Below are 21,903 nucleotides of genomic sequence, written 5' to 3' on the forward strand. Positions count from 1 at the left end.
GGAAACATCCCAGATCCAAGAACAACAGTGCACAGCAGGTGTCTTTCTTATTCCCCATCTCTTACTAAGCACAAGCAAAGCAGAGCTGAGACAGAGGGCTTAACAGATAGAGGAGATGGAAAAACATACACTGCTTGCTCTCTTTCTTCTGTTGTGACACATTTTCTCTCCTCTTTTCCTGCAAGAAGAGAACAGCGGCATTGCTTTTTTTATTATGAAGTTCTGAACTTACATCCATTGAACACAGAGGAAAGTGATGTTAACCAATGTTCATCTTCACTGAAAGCAGAACGGTATCAGTAAGAACAGTGTATTTGCACTGACAGCATCATTGTTTTGAGAAGCAAGTGGGAAAACAAACCTCTGAGATTTGGTTGTACTAGTTGAATGAGACAGTCTCAGTCCAGTTTTGATAAGAATTTCCATCAAGGATATAATAAATGTTTCCCAGAAAAGCCATATTGACCACCCTTATATACAGCTATACTGGGTTTCTACTTTGATGAACAGATATTTTCCAGCTAATACCAGGCCTGGCTGAAAAACTGTCCATTTTTGACCCACACTGATCAAGCAAAAATCATGTGGTAAAGAACACTGAGTCAGGACAAGCTTACCAGAGCTATTGGATAGCAAGCGTGCACTTTCATGTCTGCCTTCACAGAGGTGAAGGAGAAGTCTCAGAAAAACTTCTGCAGAGCTCAGGAAGTTCTTAAATAATTTGACTTATCCTAAAAAAAAAAAAAAAAAAAGCCTCTAAGACTAATGACTCTTGCAGCTACTCTGATGGCATCAAAGACTGGAAAACATCAAATACAGTGGCAGCAAACAGAAAGAATCTCTCCCTGTGGTATCACTACATGTTACAGAAGAGTTTAACCAGCTGGTAAAGGAAAATTTGAAAAGGGATATGGAAACATGATATTTAAAAAATGCATACATCATCTTGAACCATTAATTCAACTCATTCTGCAATGTGCTTGTGTCTGCCAGTGCTGTGGTTAATAGAGAGCGTATGAAATTCAGAATGCAATTAAGTCTTGGAAGAATCACAGTTGGAGGCTGTGGCGGTTTCTATAGCAACCTGAAAGGCTCAAGACTAGTAATGGGAGATTAACTTAAAGGCAAGATAAGTGCATAAATAGAGCTCTCTTTTACCATTTTCTCTGCTTCCAAATGGGCCATGTATTTTCAATTTAAACAACACAGAAATGCAGACAGATGTCCTACTTGTTACTAACTAGGGCAAAAATAACCTTTAAAAACATTCTGTTAAAAAATTCTGGCAATTTCACAATTGGGGAATCATCCAAACTTCACTAATTAATTCAATCAAAATGGAAAGCACTGAAATTGAATGCTGCCAGAAGATTAGAATGAAGCTTCAAGATAGGAAACATGACAGTCATAATAAGAGTTTGCTGATGTCAATGCACTGTATGCTTCTGAACAAATCCTCTTGACGTATTTTTCTGGATTACACTTCAGATCAGGTCTTAAATCTTTGAAACAGCAAGAGCAAGATATAGAATTTTTGTAGGCACTACAAACCTCTTTTCCTTTCTTTTTTTTAATACTCTTTTCAGTAAGAAAGACAATATTGAAGAAGCCTTATCCAGTATTTTTCCTGGCACTTAAGATCTTTTATTCAAAGGTTTACTTGAGACTGCTGTCACCCTTTTGAACTCCTATCCACCTGACATGCAAATTTAAAAAAACTACATGACATTCCCTGGGCACATCCTTAGAGCAGCCAGTTGCTCTGAACTTGTTTTACTTCATCATTTAAAAACAATTGATATATGCATAAGACATTCAGGAACATGTATGTGTGTATGTACATATGTATGTAAACAAATATGCAGTGACAACACTATCCCAGGTACTGAAAGCAGCTCCATCAACTAAAAAGCTAGTCCAAACTAATTTGCTCTATCCAGCCTGCAAGTAATGTGGAATTAGTACTAGCACTTCTGCACAGCACTGGACTGTCCTGCACAGCATCTGTTAGCATCAGACTAATGAAAGAAAAATAACACTATCCCTACTTTACGACTAATTGGTGAATTAATCAAGTGCGTAGTTTATTCCCAGTGTGTTCCAAGGATTACTGTGGAATAACTGCCTCGGATAACACAAACATCTTGGGCTTACCCAATTGTACCTTCAAACCCTCAAGTGGTTTTACTTGCATGGCAAACTTTTTTGGACAGAATTTGTTGACTTCCTGCCTATTTAAGGAAAAAATGAAGATACCCTGTAAAAATTTCAAGAAGTCACTGTTATCTAATTCAAAACATTTGTTCCAGTTCACTGAAGATATTCCAGCCTGCCCATGATAATATCTAAGCACCACCTAGAGTAATGAGACTGGCATAGCATTATTTACAATGGAACGTGTTCTCTGTTTCTGCTGTGGTGGGAGGTTGCCTGTTGCATGTATAGAGCACAAGAAAAAGATAAGCTGATATTTTTTGTCAAGGGTGTGCTACATTCTCTGCCATAAGTTAAATATTTCATCTTGTGAAATGCCTTGAAAGTACTCTGGTTCAGGAATAGTATTCTCTTCTCCATAAGATCATTCCAGAGTTGAAAGTGGCTTTACCCAGGGATGTCCACCATATCAACTACTCAAATCAGAGCTATGCTACTAAAGAGATTATTCATGTATCACCTTTTTTTAAGGGAAACGTAAGGACCTTGTAGCAGTTTCCAGAATTACTGTTTTGCTCTCAGTTTAAGAGTCACAGCAGGGTGAGATGAGGACATCACTCTCAACTTCTTCATTTAAGTGATTTGTAAGTTGATAACAAAGAATTTATTCTTCTACTTTCCACTAACAATTTTTTACTCCCTTTTCAACTAATTGAAAAGCCATAATTGAAAACCATGCAGGGACAGCAGCAGCCCTTCAACTCTGAAGTTAATTTTGATTAAAAAAGAAATCCCATGCTCTATAAAAATTTCAAAGAAAGGAACATTACATACTGTAGAATCTATTAAGTGGAAGAAGTTGAAGAGATCCATCATTCCCCTCAGTATTCTTAGGAGTTGACCTGTCCTTTAATTGCAGTTACCGTATCCTTCTTTGAAGAGTTTCTTTTTCCATTCTAGAGAGGCTGTGGCAGTGCCAAGATTCTCAAGAGAGACAGCTTAATAATATAAAAAATGCTGCCCTTCTGCACAGAAAGCTTTTTATATTTTTCTTTGATTATGACTCAATAAGAACTTTTCTCTTTTAAAGAAAGAAAGTAGGCTTCACTGGAGGAAAATGCAGCAACCACATTTAGAAATATGTATCTCAGATATTAGCAAAGGGTTTAAAAGCAGAAATCAGAGCAAAGCTTTGCAAAGTTGTCTGGTTTTCCTTTGGGGTTTTGTTTCTTCATTTGTCAAAAATTATTGTTTCGGAGATCCTTAAGCACAGTTTTCAGAAACAGTGTATCTGTGAATTTTAAGCATACAAATGAATTAATATCCTCCCTGATTTGCTATAGATTTCAGAAATAAAAAGATTTCATGAAGACTGAAAATTATATGGATCTGGATTTGCTATAAATGTTGGAAACAATTAGACTTTATAAAGAATGACATTTACATGGATCTGTATTTAGATTTCATCTACTTACGCTCTCTAGTCAGAGAGCACAATAACTTTTTTACCATGGGAATACAGGGGATAAGGAACGCTGGAAAAGAAGTTTTAGAACCATAGAATAGTTTGGGTTGGAAAGGACCTTAAGATCATCTAGTTCCAACCCCCCTACCATCAGCAGGGACACCACACACTAGCCCATGTTGCCAAAAGCCCTGTCCAACCTGGCCTTGAACACTGCCAGGGATGGAGCATCCACAACCTCCCTGGGCAACCCATTCCAGTGCCTCACCACCCTCACTGTAAAGAACTTCTTCCTTATATCTAATCTAAACTTCCCCTGTTTAAGATTGAACCCATTACCCCTTGTCCTATCACTACAGTCCCTAATGAAGAGTCCCTCCCCAGCATCCTTGTAGGCCCCCTTCAGATACTGGAAGGCTGCTATGAGGTCTCCATGCAGCCTTCTCTTCTCCAGGCTGAACAGCCCCAACTCTCTCAGCCTGTCTTCATACGGGAGGTGCTTCAGCCCCCTTATCGTCCTCGTGGCCCTTCTTTGGACTTGCTCCAACAGCTCCATGTCCTTTTTATGTTGAGAACACCAGAACTGCACACAGTACTCCAAGTGGGGTCTCACAAGAGCAGAGTAGAGGGGCAGGATCACCTCCTTTGACCTGCTGGTCACGCTTCTTTTGATGCAGCCCAGGGTATGGTTGGCTTTCTGGGCTGCGAGCACACACTGAAGCCAGGTCATGTTCAGTTTCTCATTGACCAGCACCCCCAAGTCCTTCTCCACAGGGCTGTTCTGAATCTCTTCTCTATCCAACCTGTAGCTGTGCCTGGGATTGCCCCGACCCAGGTATAGGACCTTGCACTTGGCTTGGTTGAACTTCATGAGGTTGGCATTGGCCCACCTCACAAGCCTGTCGTGATCCCTCTGGATGGCATCCCTTCCCTTCAGCATGACAACCGCACACTGTCAACGCTATTTTCTGCTGCTAATAACTAACTCACGCTCCAGGCAGATCCAGAAAGAGATTTTGGTTTAAGTTGACAAGTTTTTTGCCTGCAACTACAAAGTTGCTAGAAGAATCTTTATTCGATAACTTGCAAGAAGAAAAGACTATTTCTTTGTAACACAGAAATTACTAAGGGCAGGTGAAAAGAAAGGCATGCACAGCTCACTGATTATCTAGAATACAGCAGCTTGCTGGTCTGTCACAAGCTGCTTAAGCTTTTAACACGAACCGTGCTTAGTGGTTGCAAAGGGTAATTAAACAGATACAGCTCCTTACTCCACAGCCCATCTAATATTAATTTTTAACACAGCTCATCTTCCTCTTCTCCCACCTCCCACCCCAACCAGCACTTCAGTTAAGCATGAAAAGCGTTATGGAATATAAGTGATTAGCAAAACCACTAGGAATTTTCTTAGACTAAACATTAAGGACATGAAAGCAAGAGTTGGAAGAAAAGTAAAGCATCAGATCAGATATTTAATCAAGGAAATATTTTGTTCATCCATCATTCCTTGCAACTAAACAGTAGATTGCCTGGTATACTTTCCTAGTGAAACTACGCAAAAAAGAAACATATTTTTAGAAGTGCTGAACGGTTTTGAGTTACAGCATGCTGCATATTTCCTAATTCGGCTCACTGTTTATTATTGCTGCATAGTCCTCTTGTACTGACCAATGAAAAAGATTGCGAAGCTCAAAGCTATCCATGTAATTCCCAGAGAGCTTGAAAATAAAATCAGAAAGAACTAAAATAATATCAGATAAAGAGTTATAAAGCATAATTTCTTCACTTGATCTCCAATGCAACTCTATGATACAAAAGTCATCGTGTAGACTCTCTGATAGTGACTAAAAAGTTTCTCTCCTTTATTTTTTTTTTAATATTTTTTTCAAATAATATTTTTTCTTCCAATATAGTCTCAATCAGCTTAATATCTTGAGTGAGGGTAAGAAGACTATAAATAAAACACACAAAAATCCTAAAGCTAAAGAACCCCCCTTGTCATCTACTTTCCTCCTCTACTTGCACCTACGTCTTGTAAATGGTAAAGCTACCTTATTGTAGCTTTATCATTCCCCTGCCTACAGGGTGTACACAGGGATGGATCAGCCTTTTCCTGACCCAGCACCCAGGTCCCTCTCTTGCCTATGCCAGGCAGAGATCCCAGCAGCCTTCATCGTGGCAAACCTCTCAATTGCCCACCCCACAGGCAAGATGGAGGGGAGATTAGTTTTAACCTGTGGATTTGGCTCCCCAGGTGTGGATGCTGGCATGAGTCTCCTGAAGAAATTGAAAGGTGTACCCCTTCAGCAGCTCTCGCATGCAGCCCAGTGACACCAGCACTCCCAGGCAAAGGTCCAGTTTCATACTGGAATGCCGGATCAAATATCATCAGTCCCTCAAGCATTTCCTTGTCCTAAGAGCTTACAGAAAAATTCAGTGATAGAATGGTTTGGGTTGGAAGGGACCTTAAAGATCATCTGGTTCCAACCCCCATACCATGGGCAGGGTCACTTTCCACAACACCAGGTTGCTCAAAGCCCCATCCAACCTGGCCTAAAACACTTAACATGATCATCTCCAGGCACAGCTGACTACTCCGCCATTTGGCAGAACAGCTTAAGGCCTGGACCATTTCTTTAATAGCCAGAATCCCCGTATGCACATCTGCAGTCCTCTGGGAATAAGGCAACATCCAATTAAAGCAGATGGTCAGTAAAAATTCAAAGGTCAGAATTAAGGTTGTCGACAGAACCTCAGCTTCAAGCACCCATCTAAGTTACCAGCCCCACAAGCCAACCCACACGTGCAAAGCCAAACTGATGTAATGTTTGTTTAAATCAAAAATGGTCTTTGAACTGACTAGAAATGCATCTGGAAAAAAAGCATATAAGGAGTATGGAGGTGTGGTGTTTAGTTGTTCTTATTAAAACTTTCTTAAATATCATGTTGGTTTTTCCATAACACTTTTGCAGGCTTTTTTTTCCACTTATTCCTCCCCATTTTTTCACAAATATTTCCCTTGACCTTTTTTTTTTTTTAAAAAATATATTTTTTTAAAGTATGAGTAAATCAGGACAACTTGGACTAAATTTTTGTAACCATGAACCCTGGGGAACAGGTGTAGCACGAAAATTCACCATACATTTCCTTTTGTTTCTAATGGTTTTAGCTCAATTGCATTTTCATTTTTACTACAGGCATATTTCATCCCTTTCCTTTTTCATAGCAAAATGAAAAGGTACCCACTATTTAGTTTGATAGTTCTGGAAACTATTTAGCAGAAACGCTGACTCATGAATATGCATTTCCTTTTTACTTGAAACAAAAAAAATTCTGCAGACTCTGCTCTACAGCAAAACCCCAAGTAAACTGAGAGTGGAACTGTAACATGCTTTTAAGATTCAGCCAAGCCTTTCTGCATACAGCTATGAAAAGTGCTAGCCTTATTCTTCTCTCAATTTGTGTTAAGTTCTAAAGGATGTTTGCATATCTGTTAGAATAGGTAAAATAAACTAAAGAGGAACGAAGCAGTCTAGGAATTGCCGGGGGATTGGGTAGGAGAGGCAGCTTGAGGGGAATCTGTTCCTTCAGAACATGCCTTTTAAATTCAGTGTTGCACAGCTCTGTAACCAAGTACAATTAAATGAACTACAATTAACTACAGTTACATGAAAAATTGGATTTTCTTATTTTGATTCTTTTTTCCTGACAGTGAAATGTTTTTTCATGTTGTATTTTACTCCATATTTCTTGCCTGCTTTTCTGAATATATTTCCCACTCCCATCCCTAACCTTGCATGAAATGAAAAGCCACAAAGGGTTTAAAATAATATCCTTTTGTTTCCCCCACTACTGTTACAGCCAATGACAAGTAAAAAGGCTGAAATATTTTGATGCTTATATAACACGAGCCTTTCAGTAAAATACTTCTAATTTCACAAGGGATGATTTTCCTATCAAAGACTTCATTTCTGACGTTTTTTCAAAAACCCTGCTCGTCAGTAAATGAATCAAATTGCTCATGCACGCCAAAGAGAAGGAACACAAAAGTGGTATGAGATTTTCTTGTTAGTCCTGCTGTGGTAAGGAAGGTGACACAAGCATAAAATAAAAAAGGTTTGCATTTCATAATGGTTTGGAGGTGAATTCATACCCTTCCTTCATGCCTCTGTGATATCAGTTAATTATTTGAGGAAGGAACAAGCTGATGTTCCGATACATTATAAAAATAGAAATGTAACACCTAATTTTAAGATAGGTACTCAGAACATGTTAGAGAGTTACGTTCAAGCTCTGGAGTGAGAGAAAACAATGCTGACACCAAGTGGAAGAAAAGGCTGTCAGCTCCATCCTCTTGCAACCATGAGACACATGAAAATCCTAGAGCTGCGAGTCTTAGGTTTAGGTGTTGTGGTAAATTTTTTAAACATTGGAGGAGGACTACACGGATCCTTTGAAAGCAGAAATCTGTGTACTCCTAATGTGTAAACTAGCTGATTAATTTTAATCCTCTTCCTTGTAGTGTAGCTGATCTTAGTAAGCAGAGCAACCGGCTACGGCTCTGAACATATCAGGTATTACTCTCCTTCACAAATTGCAGATAAAACTCCTTAATCTGTAACCTATATAAATTCTGTGAGCCTGACTGGCTATGGTAGGAGCTTTTGATATGCTCTGTTCACAGCAAAACTAAAAATGGACATTCAGAGACCAAGAAGTAACAAAGACGAGTCTCTACTGAGTTGGCTTCTCTACAGCCTGTAAAACATATTTTCCAAGCCAGGAAAGGCCTGTATCAGTGACCAGCTTGAGAAAAAACTTCCCCTCTTACATACTTTTTATCATTATTGAATGACAGACAGCGAGCAGTGTAATCAGCCAGCGTGTTTGCCTGAATTCTGCACTTGTATTACTAATTGCAGTAAAAAAATCTCAGGATTTCAGTTTGACCAGCTTCCCTCTTCTGTGCTCAGGCTGCTTGTTACAGTAAAACAGAGACAACTGTGTGTTTCATGCCACACAGAGCACTCTCTCTCCTGTCAATATGCTCTCCTAGTGCAGCCTTCCCCAGAGAAAAAAAAAAATTACAAAAATACACATACTGGGGGGGGACGAGGGGGAGGAGGAAGAGAAAAGAGTAGATAGCAGCAAACCCCACTAACTCAGAGAAAGGGGTTGGAGTCCCTGCCTAGGCTACAGCAGTTTTTATCAAATTCTTGTATCTACGGTCAGTAAAATGTTCTGCACTGTTTACCCAGAAGAAAAAAAATAATACATCCTTACAATCTATCAGCCACAGGTTTTGTGGGATGTAGGTCCTACTTTGATCTTCAATGTATGACATTTTTTACCTGGTCTTCTGGTTTGGGCAGTACTCAAATACGAAATTAAAACTAAATATTTAATGAGTCCATGTTTTTCTATGGAATGGGAAGCAATATGAAGAAGCCTTTCTGTAATGTAACAGCAATCCCTACAGAAACATTGACAAATATCCTGGCAGTTCACGTGGTATACACAGGATTTGCTATGTTCACATCTAAATCCAACTAAAAGTTATCATTTCTAAGCAAAGAACTTACATGAAACAAAGTAATGAAGACCTATGCCAGTTTAAATTAGGAAAAACTGTTAATAGCAACAAATAGGAATTGGAACTATATTCCCCTATCCAAGAAAAATTATTTTGGCAGACAATTTCATCTAACCTGGAAATTTCAGTTTAGTAGATCATGAGATAATGCCTGTTTGGTTGTTCATTCGTTCTGAAAAGTTTCAGTTAATTCCACAAGCATAGAATTAGCAAAGGAAAATATCAGTTAAATTATTGTTGTCCTCCAAATTGAGGACAGTTCACAGTTCTTTATTATGGCAACTTCAGATGAGAGAGAAGCGCCACATTTTTTTAACAGAACAGGGTTAATGCCAAAATGCCCATTTCCTCTTTCAAAAAGGGTAAAAACCCAAGATTGACAAACCTCTCCAAAGCACAAAAGCCTTCCCAACAAAACCATAATTTGAGTAGATAAAGTCTTCATGAAATATTTAGTTACACTGTTACAACCAACTCCAAACCAAGCTTCAGTTTCAGAAATTCATTCTGAGGTGTCTGTGGTCAACCTGCAGGTTTAGGATACTGTCCAGCTTCCACTCCCCAGCCCGCTGGCTCTCTGCAATCCCTTTATAATGGGGTTCCATGATTGTAAAGAGTAGCTACATGAGATCCAATCAATAGGCAGTCCCTGCAGCCTTGCTGTTATATAGTGAAGCGTGCATAAAAAGGACAAAAGAATAAAAGAAAAGAAATGAGGCTCATATCCTCAGGGTGTAGGCTTTTCTTCTAATGAATCCCATGCTTTAATGGAGATACATGCAGTGGCTTGAACGCCCCCACAAAGGCATGCTTCTGTTGCAAGACAAAGATAGTGTGCATAATTCAGGAATGATTTATTTATGGCTTCCACACAAAAAGGAGATATGAAAAACACACTCTTGGACTAGATGCAAAAGTGTTCCATAGTCAACTTCTACCGAGAACAACGATGAGGGCAAACAACATGACAAATTGTTATTAGCAAGATTTGGTTCATAATTTAATTACACTATAAAAGTTAAGCTCATCTTGTACACATCCATCACAGCTAGCAATATGCTTCAGGTTAAACACAGTTATCTAAGAGAGGCCTCAGGTCAAAACAAACATCATAGTGTCTAACTTCTTTTTGAAGAATGATTTAAGCTAAACAGAAAAATCAGTTTAGTACCAGTGCAGTTCGCAAGCTAATTAATCAGGTAAAAAAATAAAATAAATAAAATAAAATAAAATAAAATAAAATAAAATAAAATAAAATAAAATAAAAAATCACAGGAATTAAGAAGTCCAAATGTCAGTATCTGTGTAAATGCTGTAAGACACTTCATGAGAAACAGCCAATAAAAGCAAGTTTAATTTCCAGGAACCAAGAAGACATCCAAGCCAGGTTTGTTATTTTACTTTTTGCTTGCTTTGCTGGAACTAGAACATGCACTTTTAACTTGTTTAGTTTGTAAACCTAACTTTGATGTTTCCAGTTTAATGGACTTTGAGCAATTGTTATGTTATGAAAGATGAAGGGTACCTATCCAATGTGCTGGGTTTCCTGCCAGAAATTACAAAACCAAGATCAACCACGGAATACTGAATTCCCTTCTCACCCACAGATGGGATTTCTTTCATAAGCTTACCTCAGGGCAGGAGAGTGCCTCATGGCTATGCCTTGTCTGAGGTTTTATTAAAGAACTTGAAAGGACCTTTTCAGCAGAATTCTTTCCCACATCACCACAATCCCAGACAGACTGTGACATTTTACAGAATTGCAGAGAGTGAACTTGCTTCTAAAACAAAAGCCTGCAATAGAAAGCCAGGTTTTCTGCTTTCTCTAATACCTTTCCAATTTCCTTTAGCTGCCAATGCTGCTTCTAGTTTTGCAGGCAGAAGCAGATACAATAGGATAGCTAATACTTTGATCTTGCATGCTTATTTGAGTATAAATTGCAGGAATTCTCAAAGGTGGTAGTGACATGGGACATCTTCAGAGAGTAAGAGGAGCTGGAGGTTTGTGCTCCAACACTGTGCTTCCGTGAAACAACCCTAGGCTTAGATTTTGGGCCATGTCCTGTGACATAGCAAGAATATTTCAGGAACATCCTTGTATCAGTGCATTCTGTTGTCTGTAGCTACGGCTGTACAGGATTTATTTTAAACGAGAGCTTCCAAGGAGTGTTACAGTCTTAATATTCAGTTTAGGATATGTAATATGCTCTAAATACTGAATTTGCCTTTGTATTAGAAGTCTGCTGGTTTCCCATAACAGAGATACTTGGAGAAGGAAGCCAGGAAATCAAGGAGTCACAAACATGAGCAGCATGATCTACAGTTACATGCAATGCAAATCTCTTTCATATTCCTTCACTTGATTTGGCACACTGCTATCAATCTAGTCACGAACCACAAGGATGTGTGGTAACTGCGTGGTGCTGTATTAAACTGTAGGCTTTGCTACAACATTTCCTTCATGTCTTTTTCTAAAAATCAAGTTCAAGTTAGGCAGCGATGATACATCAGATCACAAACCGAAAACAAGACTTATACTAACCCTCTTCCTAAACCAGCATTTATCTGCCTATCATATTTCCTCCACCAGGAGGTTTTTGGCAAAAAAAAGGCAAAAAAGGAATCAAGGTACTAACAATGTTTTAGAAAGAATATGCCCAGGGAGAGGCTGAAACTTACACAGTGAGTTCTGCAAAGGTAAGAGGGTTTTCCCCCTTCTGATTTTGCTTTCCTGCACCACCAATGTACAACGAAACAGACACACAAAATAAGTGCTTCACTTGAGGAAAAATCCAGTGGCTTTGATCTGAAAAGCTCAGCATTACAATACTTAAAGTGGAACAACTTGGGATTTTATTGTTGACCTTTTACTTCCCCCCCACCCCAAAATCAGAATCTTAAGCACTCATGTTTCCCTTCTTAGGCATATGATGAATATTTACATTGCTGGCAACAAGCTACAATCATTAATTATACTAGGTGTAAACAACTATGTTTCCATTTCTAAGTTCCAACCTAATGAAGCACTTTTGATCCCTTGCTGAACCAATTCACGTAACTTTCTTACCTGAAGGCCATCTGCTTGTCTCTGTGAGAAACAAGGGTTCCGGTCAACAAAAAGCATCTCATGGTGTTGAAGCAAATACAGCAGGAGGCCATTGTAAAGTCTTTGTTCTTCACAAGCCAAGGGACTGACAGGGATCCTAAGGGAAGAGGAGATAGATTAAGTTTAGGAGCTCTCAGATCAGGGGCTAATGTTGCTACAGCTAGGGAGCCCCCCAGCACCCAAGATAATTCAGCAAAGCAGGCAGATGGGTGACTTGATAAAAAGGAGTTCCAGCCTCATTTCCAACAAGCAATTGTTGGGACAGGGACAGACTTAACTTGGTGGGATCACAACACTGGGAGCCTGCCAGTGACAGAGCTCCAGTTTGCTGCAACAGTTCACAACCTTTGAGTAGCAAATGAAAGATGAACCTTTGAGTAGCACAGAAAAATAGCTAGAACCTGACAGAAACTCAGAAATGAAGTTCATAAAATCAAGGATGAAGAGGACAAAAGAAAGCCCCAGAAATCTGCAATCACTCACTGGCACTGGGGCTGGAAGAGAGTAGGTTTGTTCTACTTAGTTTATGAAGGTGAACTTTGATAGCTAAAATGTCTTATTACCAGAACTGCCTAGAAAAAGAGCCAAACATAAGAAACTGTTTCAGTGTAATAACTTATAAATTGGGCACATCATGCAGTGGAATTCCAGATGCTCCCAATAACAGGCTGGGGGTTGGTTGCTTTTTTCCTTTCTTTCTCATTCTTGCTCATTGGTTTTATTTTTAATAAATAAAAGTGGAATTTGTACTGTCCACTTTAGTAGAAATAGCTGGAATGATTCAATTAAAGTCAAGGGATTCTTTATATGGAATTCTAATTTCATTCCCTGAAGGAACTGTGTATTCCCCATGAACTATTTAGAAGCCTGGAAGACATTTATATAAATGCTGTCTCCTTAATCCAGCTTCTCCAGCCATACTCCACCAACTCAGTTCCACCCACCACAATATTCATATTTAAATAAGAAATTCATAAACTCTGGAGACTTACATGGAGGCATCCACACACCAGCCTTCTGTTTGCAGTACATTCATTATTTGGGATTTTAAAGTACAAATATACACACTGGGCCCAGTCAAAGTGCTTTCATTCACACTCTTCTTTTGTAAACTTACTGTTGTTTCTGTAAGACCGTGAGTTTGGGTTCTTTTTGAAAGAGGATGGTTTAAGCAGAGTTATAGTCAGGTACAACATAGACAGATTTACAGGATAAACCACTGCGCCATCCCTTCTTTCTTTAGGGTTGGCTAATATTTCTCCTTCTTGGATTCCTGTTCTTCTCAGGACAGACTCAGTTTCTCCACAAAAAGCAAGCCTGCATGTAAAACTTCACTGATCAAGCAACAGCCTTTCCTGCATACAACAATCCTAAGAGATTATTCATTGTTTACCCAAACATTAACATCCTCGACTCACAGGTGTCTGAGGGTTGAGACATAAAAGCAGCTTTTTTAGTCCCTTGCCTTCTTCTTCAGCATTGTTTTTTAACTTAGATGCATATTCCCAAATTCATTTCTACCAGCTGTTAGCTCCTCACTAGCAAGTAGCACTGCACAAGTTGTTCATGAAGATAAACAGTTCTAACTTTACTTTTGGGTCCCATGTTCCCTTAGTAAGAACCTATGTTTTGTGTGCTCAATTCTCATTTCATCTAAAATAAATCTAAGCAATGCTCTGGGATGTCACCCTACAGCTGACTCCAAGTATCAGTGCTCATCTGCAGATATCCATGGGTGGCAACATGTGTGTATTCCAAATATAGAGAATACATTTTTAGTTTTCTCTGTAGCCACCTTTCACAATGATTTTCACTTAATTTCGCAAAATATTCACTTCCTGCCTCTTCAGATACTTCTGCTGCTAGCAAAATTTATATTATCAGGCTGACAACAGGGGAACCATGTTCACACAATGCTAAATCTAGGAACATGTTCCTAGGAAGAGCACAGCTACTCAAGTATATTCTACACTTCATAAAAAACCTGTAATCAGTTGGAGTGCAAATCAAACACAGGAGAACACTTGCTACAAATAAGAAACCATTAAAACTTGATCATCACGAATCATCTACTGGTTTCCTAGAGTTTAAACCTTTCAAAGTTGCCTTGCCACAAAGTGCAAGCTAGAAAATCCATACAGTCCCTTGCCTTGGAACTGCTCAGGAGATCTGCCAAGGTTCCCCGCTGTCAGAAGTTTGCTACAAATTTACAGAAAGAATGAATCAAAGCGAGTAGAAGCAAACAGCTGGTTGGATAGCATCCTTGTGCACTCATGCCAGAATTACTTACTGAGGTTAGTAGCAAAAATCTCTTTAGCAAGATTAGGCATAAACAAAGTATCCATAGAAACTTAAGTAATATCAGTTAATCTCTGATAAAAGCAAAGCAAAACATTCTCCTCAGCATTTACAGAGACTAGCAGGACATGAAACAGCTCACAAGAAGGATGATGAATGGCAACAGAAATAAATAGTTTGGGGCATGAGCAGAAAGACAACAACAGAAGTTGACAGAAGAATGAAGCCTAGCAAAGGAAGTCTAGGGAGTAGCCAGCCTGATACTTGACCTATGAGTTGAGATTTTGGTTCCCTTACCTAGAAGTAGGTATGGACATGAAAGCTGCATCATGCAGATGTTAAGACTGAAGTCTCAGAAGATAAGAAAGAGATGCCAGGGTCAAAAATCTAGAAGAAAAGCAATGTGAAAGGTGCTGGTGGAGCAACTTAACAACAGCGAAGCTAGCATAACTCAATCTCGTGGGCAAAAAATAGCATAAGGGAGGAAGGCCAGTAGAAGAAATTAGGAGTTGGTTCACAAAGGAGACTAAGGTAAAATTAAAACATTTCACTCAGTTATGCTTTTTCTGAAACATACCTTTCTTTCTTATTCCCACTTTGGGTCCCACCACCCTGAACAGAGTGGAAACATGTAATAATATAACAGAATTTTTCTAATATGAAGATGATTTTAGTCAAATATTCAATATAAGCAGCATTAAATTAAGGGGGTGCAAGAGAAGAGACAGCTTATTTAAGTTCACTTTTCACATAGTGATATTAGTTTCCTAGCATTTAGGAGTTTTCTGTGACCCTGTAACTAGACTTTCAGTATAATACCTGTGCTAAGGCTTATATTTTTAGCATTGCAATTACCATAGTTACTAATTGTGAGGTGTATGCAGTTTAGGCTTGCAAGGTATAATGAGCAGCAAGTTTTATATTCTAATTTTGTGTCTGCAGGGCCCATATGTGCTCTGTGTACCAACTACTGAATATTCCAACTTGGTCACTTCAGTGAAACTATAGGCATGACAGGTCTCCACAAATAAAAGCATCACCAGATTAAGACAGGTTATAATCAGACAGGATTTGCACTTGAATATAAATAGATCAAAAGTTTAAAGTAAAAAGGCTTATAAACAACCTAGCTTACTTGCTTAATGTCAAAGAAGAAAGAAGTAATTGCACAAAAATGCAGATTTCCAGAATACATGCACAACATTTTTAACACCTGCAATGAATTAGTGCTGTAAGTGGAGCTGACATTACAATTCAGAATGTTATTTCCAACAACGGCATGGGTTATACACTTCTGCAGATTAGATCTAGGGTTGTTTTTTCCATAACCTTCACATTCTGACTGAACAAATATAGCAAGTACCCAATGTGTTTCACTTTATAGTGAGTCTACACTCTGGCTGCCAAATGTTTCATAATGTGGTGACTAATTGCACTAATTCTTGCTCTGAAAGACATAAAGGATATTTATGACTTTATTCCATGTGTGAGCAGACATGGTTTGCCACGTTAGACTAACTTGAATTTTGCTGTTGTACAGGACAATACAAATGGCTTACTCCTAATCATTCATGGCTTCAGGTCACTCAGCAGGAAGTGGTAGAGCAATCTTACTGGGAGAAAATGCCAGCTGCAATGCTCTCCGCTCCACCCAACTACCAAAAAAGGTGGTTTTTTTCTTAATCCTAGAAGGTAACTCTCCAAGGACAGCGCAAGTTATACACTGTACAGAAAATGAGCTCCAGACTTACTGGTTTCTCTCCAGAACTGGTAAGAACAGAATGACTAAAAAGCTGAAGTTAATGTTCATAGGGCAGACATAGACTTGTATTTATGGTAGCTGTGTTGTCTTGACAAGTCACTGGCAGGGAAACCCGATGCTGATTGTTTTCAAGGTTTCTCAGTCAGATCATTGCCACAAGCATTTAGTTTAGCACAAGGGTACTTAAAAAAAAAAAAAAAAATAAAAACAGAAAGGCATGTTTAGAAGCAGCTGGACCATCTCCAAAAACAAAGTGGGATGCCTAAAAACTGGAAAAGCTTATCAATCAATAAGGGAGCATACTGCATTCTTATGTGTAGATACAGAAATCAGTGGGTGCACATTCAGGTAATTTAGAAATGCAGATAAAGCAATAAAATATTCTTGCATGTGTGTGCATGCACAGAAGTCACCGGTGATGGTGAAGAGGGTCTGATGGCAGAAGAGTGACAGTCAGTGCAGTCCTTGTTGAGTTAGTGTGGGCGTTAAGGGACAGATTTTTTGTGAAGGCCTTCTGGCGTTTTACCTGTTTATAAGTATCACCACACAACTGAGCCAGACACTGGGAAGTAAACCTCATCTGCCTACACTCCTTTACTAACTTTAGCATGCAGATGTTAAGGAACTTAGGGTTTAGTTGTAGAATTACTTTGTTCCATCACTGAATATCCTCCATGGTAAAGCCTGTTCTCACTAGAGTGAATGCATAACTCCTACCGCGCCACGTATTGTTAGATTCTTCTCCCTAGATATACTTTTGCTAAAGTAACGGTCCTTTTCCCTATATTACCTGTGAAGGCTGTATGCTGGTAGACCTGCTGATAAGCCCACAGAGCAGGTAAACAGACACAGAGACACCTATGGAAACAGCAGCAAAAAGTGCAGTTCCTCAACACAACGCCTGCCATTGATTTCTAATACTCTTGGTACCAATTTAACTGAATATATCTTCTTAATAACTTACTTGGCTTGCCATACAAAAAAAGTGAAAAGTAACAAGGCTGTTTTACTGCATAGAAAATACTAATTATTAACATATACATTTTTCAAAGTGGCATTGGTTTATCATTCACGTTAAGCTATGATCCACTAAAGGGTTTACAAATTGTAAGACGGGTATAAACATTTTAACATCCTCTGGTATCAACATGGTGGATAGAATAAAGAAGTAAATCATTCCAGCTTCACTGGAAAATCCTCTATCATCAGATCACTCAAGGCTGCTCTTTGTCATCTTGACTTGCATGATCTATGCCCTTTCTTTTTTAGCACCTCATTATGCATCCTCTCACCATCATCCCAAACATACCTCCTCTAGCTTCAGCCAAGCACTCATTGCTTTTGAGCTCATCTGGCCTCTGTTAAGATGTCAACTTGCATTTTAGTGGCAAGGACAGAATAAATTACTTCTCTTTCTTGATCGAGGAGATTCTTTTCCCTGATATCAAATGCTATTTCAAGACCAAAGTCAGCCTTAGCTTTTCAGAATCAAGGTTAACAGCTAAGTAACCTCTACAGCCAGCACTGAACTTGGCTAAGGAAAGAGGAGTAGTTCTTATTAAACAGCTTTCCATCCCTCATGCCTCTTCTCTTCAGATGGTTTCTTACTTGAGGCTGGACCTGTACAGTCAGTGCCTGACAGGATGAAGGTGGTCAGCCAGCTCAGAATTGTTACCTCTGCCCATAATACACTATATAAACATTTAACTTTCCAAATTTTCACTGACATATAGTTATGACAGAAAGCCTCATTTTAAAGTGTGATCTAGCAGTCCTGATAAAGGTAGCTAAATAGAGAGTACTCACTTGAACAGAGCGGGTCCAAACACAATGGCTAAGTTTTCCAGAGTCATGAAATTCACTGCACTGTGTGTTGCTACCTTTAACAGGAAAGCAGACAGGAACTGAAGAAGGTTTTGATGGGCTTTGGGTAGGCAGCTGAGCGACTGCCTCAGGTTCTCTATGCATTCTGTTGTGTGGATTTTGTGCTCTGGGGAAAAAATGAAAATTACACATATTCCTAATAATAACACAATATCATAGACTTTTTTATAGCTCTGAGAAAGAGGGAAAGTTTTAAAATATATTAAAGCAAAATAAAGAGTAATTGTGTCCTAAACAAAGAATTTGTACACTAAATTTTGACAAGAACTTTCATATGTTAATATTTAAGTACCATGGATTTTCCAGATATTTAGTTTTACATAGACTGTTTCTGCTAGTCTTCCTATTATGACAGAATCATCTAGTACTTGCTGCTTTTTAAATGGAATTGCAGGCAGTAGGCATGTACCTGAATCCTTCAAAGTGCCTTTAAATATGACACAATATTGTCAGCCTTGGCTACCCCCAGAGATTTCACACATGCTGTATAATCTCATTAAGAGGAATAAGAAACTGTACCCTTTCAGCCCCACATTATCTTCATTTCCTGACTAACTGGTAGCTCTCAGTCTCAAAACATTTTTGCTCTATAAATGTGTAACTACTGTTGCATAAGAGATGCTTAAAAATCTAAATTGGGGATACTTAGCATTTTCTAGGTTCTCGTTCTTCAAATAAGAGTTATGAAACAGAAAATGGGTTCACAAACAGCTCTATTTGATCAGCAGTTCAGAATTAGTATGATAAAGTCTCCTGGTTATTAGAACCAAGATGACAGTACTGCTCAAAAACTGGCATCTGATGCTCAAATTCGCCATAGATCACCAGGACACATCTGCGTAGCTCTGACATTGTGAATCACAAATCATTCTCTGAAAGGCAATTTTAGCCCTAAAAAAATACATCTCATGAAGGCACTCATGGTGCTCAACATACTAATGAGAGATATGGAAAAGGGGATGGAGGGCGGTAAAAAAAAAAAAAAAAAAAAAAAAAAAAAAGAAAAATATATATATATGAAAAAATTTAAAAAGGGGGGGGAAGAAAACACAAGGAAAAACAAGCCAGCAAGACTGTTCCAGGTAGTCAAAAGAAGATGCTGGCAAAAACCCATAGATCTTTCAGCACAGACTTTCACAGGTCGTGAAAGTGACTCTTTTTTCCTTTTTGTTTTCTTTTTTAGTAAAATACATACATAACTTGGCATTTAGCAGATGAAGTTTAAACAAAAGCAACCTCCATTCTAACCCACAAAACCCACTTATTTGTATGCAAACACCTGGATTAGTTGTCACTATAATCACTGGGCAGAATCATCTGAATGCATTAGCTCAGCCATTATAAACATGAGTAGGGAACTAAACAGTGTATTACTGTAGGTACACATTTTGGCTTTGCAATTTGAATACTTCATGCTGCTCCACACACTGCTGTCCAAGCAGACTGTAAGAAAACTAGTAAAAAGTACTAAACAGGAACAGGGATACACAAAAAGGCTTCTGTACATGGGAAGGTTAAACAGAGAAAGAGGCTTCATTTTGTAAGAGTGAAGTGAGGCAGTGGCTATACAAAGCAGCATTATGATGGTGATTTGATTAAAAACAGAAACATTATCTCAGCAACAAGTAAGGTATTAAATTTAAAAAGAAAGCATGCATAAGAGGTACTTTCTCAAAAAATATAGGATTGGATTGCAGAATGTCTTGCCACAGGATGTTGGGGAGTCCAAAAGCCCTAGCGATTTTAAGAGAAAAAGGTTATAGACAAGTTCGGGGAAGACTGGTCCATCAGAAACAATTAAACATCAGTCTCAGGTTAAGGAAACTTAAACCCTTGCTTACAGGAAGGTGCAATGAACACATTATCTGTCACTGTCAAAGAAAGAACAGAAGCTTTGAAGGTGCTCGTTCTTTACCTTGGAAAGTGTTTAGCAAGCCAGAACAGATGTTGTCTGGAAAAACAGCCACTGGCAGTTCTTTCAGAAAGAGTTTCAGGAGACTGGCAACAGAATCAACATCCCCATCATTAACAAGGTCTACTTTTTCTCCTTGATTGTATTTCTGCTTCAATTCCTTGATTTTATTTACTGAGCCACTGATTCGAAATATACCGACACGATCCAGGCCTGTTTGAAAAGAGATGTGAAACAGTAAGCAATGGCTGCATTACCATACCTGTTTGATGAAAACTGGATCTCAAAAAGAAATAAATCCTCTAAAAAAACATAATAATTGTAAAAACAGACTTCAGCAGTTACAGCTGAAAAGTACAGCATAAACAAAGAATAACAGTTTTCAGAGACCAAACAAAGAAAAGATGAACTTGCCAAATGCTTCTAGGTACTCCACCATCTGCGTCACAAGAAAAGGAACTCCACATTGCGCTGCATCCTGTACAAGGGTTTCCAGAGGAACACCAAACGTGCTTCTTTCTCTGAGATCTGGTGAGACTTTACTTGTTGTGTGCCTGACTTGAATAGAAGATAATGATTTCTGGGAAATAAAAACAGGCAAGCAACAAGCAGAAACCAGCTTTTATTATTTTAAGGTCCACAGGTCTACATCTTAGGTAAAATTATTGTCCTCATTATAGCATCTTAGTACAGATTTTACTTCTACTGCATGTTCTTAAAATACTAGTATTCTTCTTCTATAGAGCTGAGGCAGGACCTGCAATGGGGTAAATCCTAATAAAAACTATTTATACTTACTTTCAGAGAAAATGGGGCTTCAGGTCCAGGCAGATGCCCCGCTTAGGACAGGAAGGGGTTGCAAAACCCCTGCCTCAAGAAAAGCCCCAACAGTCAGGAAAAAGGCTGACCAAGTGCTGGTGCACAGCCTTCCAGCCCTTTGAAACATGTGAAATTGCACGCAACTCACGAAGATAAAACACGCAAGATTCACAGAGGAGCCAGAATAGGAATTTAAGCAGCGGCCACAGCACAAGCCTGGTAAAGGGTTCCCATCTGCTCACCTGGTTATTCTGGACTTCTTACCCCAGTAACCAATGCAAAAATATATGTAAGAAGTCATGAAAACCTGCACTCAGGAGCTGCCTTGTCACCTTGTTCGGACAGAGGCTGCCCGGTACATGTGCTATCACACGGGTGCCGGCACCAGGGGCTGCGGCAGCACTGAGGGGCCTCTGTGAGGGAAGGGGGGCTGCCCTGATCGGGGCGTGGTGGTTCTGGAAGCTTCCATGGCCAGGCCTGCTGAGCCCCTCAGCCCCACCAGTGGTGCCTCAGGGCGACGCAGCCCAGCCATGAGGAGACCTTGCTCTCTTATCCTCTTTCTCGCCTCTTCTACCCCTCTGTTTTGCCTTATAAGCAGGTGACATTACCCACTGTGCTACATTTTGCCTTCATTTTCCTATCAGGCAGGCTATGCTCATAGTCACAAAGCAGAAGACCCATTTCTAGTCCGCCATGAGAACAGAAGTCCAAACCGGCAACACCCGGACTTACCAGTTCTGCGTCAGGAATATTTTAACAGTACCTGCATTTCATTTTAAGGGGGGATATTAATATATTGTAGCTTTATCTCAACACATTCTAAAACCAGCCTCTTCTTAAATGTTTTTATTACTATGTTTTCAGAAAAAAAAAAGAAAAAGGAAAGACTTTCTTACAGATTTGTAGCTGA

General features: G+C 39.1%; 1 protein-coding gene across 1 annotated transcript; it reads right to left on the minus strand.

The window, feature by feature from the left end:
• Positions 1 to 647: 647 nt before the first annotated feature.
• Positions 648 to 21,674, minus strand: LOC115608755 (protein FAM13A-like). Its single transcript, XM_030488075.1, has 5 exons — positions 21,602 to 21,674; positions 20,178 to 20,387; positions 18,185 to 18,368; positions 12,280 to 12,415; positions 648 to 731 (listed from the first exon to the last, which is right to left on the minus strand). Exons 1-5 carry the CDS (start codon positions 21,672 to 21,674, stop codon positions 702 to 704), a joined length of 633 nt encoding a protein of 210 aa, XP_030343935.1. The 3' UTR covers positions 648 to 701.
• Between the last annotated feature and the right edge of the window lie 229 nt (positions 21,675 to 21,903).

The sequence above is a fragment of the Strigops habroptila genome, chromosome 5 (genome assembly GCF_004027225.2).
Source record: "Strigops habroptila isolate Jane chromosome 5, bStrHab1.2.pri, whole genome shotgun sequence".
Lineage (NCBI taxonomy): Eukaryota > Metazoa > Chordata > Aves > Psittaciformes > Psittacidae > Strigops > Strigops habroptila.

Excerpts from the sequence above, each read along its gene's own strand:
- LOC115608755 (XM_030488075.1), bottom strand. The coding sequence starts at position 21,674 with ATGGGTCTTCTGCTTTGTGACTATGAGCATAGCCTGCCTGATAGGAAA. Across the intron at positions 20,388-21,601 it reads GGCAAAATGTAGCACAGTGG|GCCTGGATCGTGTCGGTATA; the intron begins GTAATGTCACCT and ends CTTTTCAAACAG. Across the intron at positions 12,416-18,184 it reads TTTGGACCCGCTCTGTTCAA|GATCCCTGTCAGTCCCTTGG; the intron begins GTGAGTACTCTC and ends CTCTTCCCTTAG.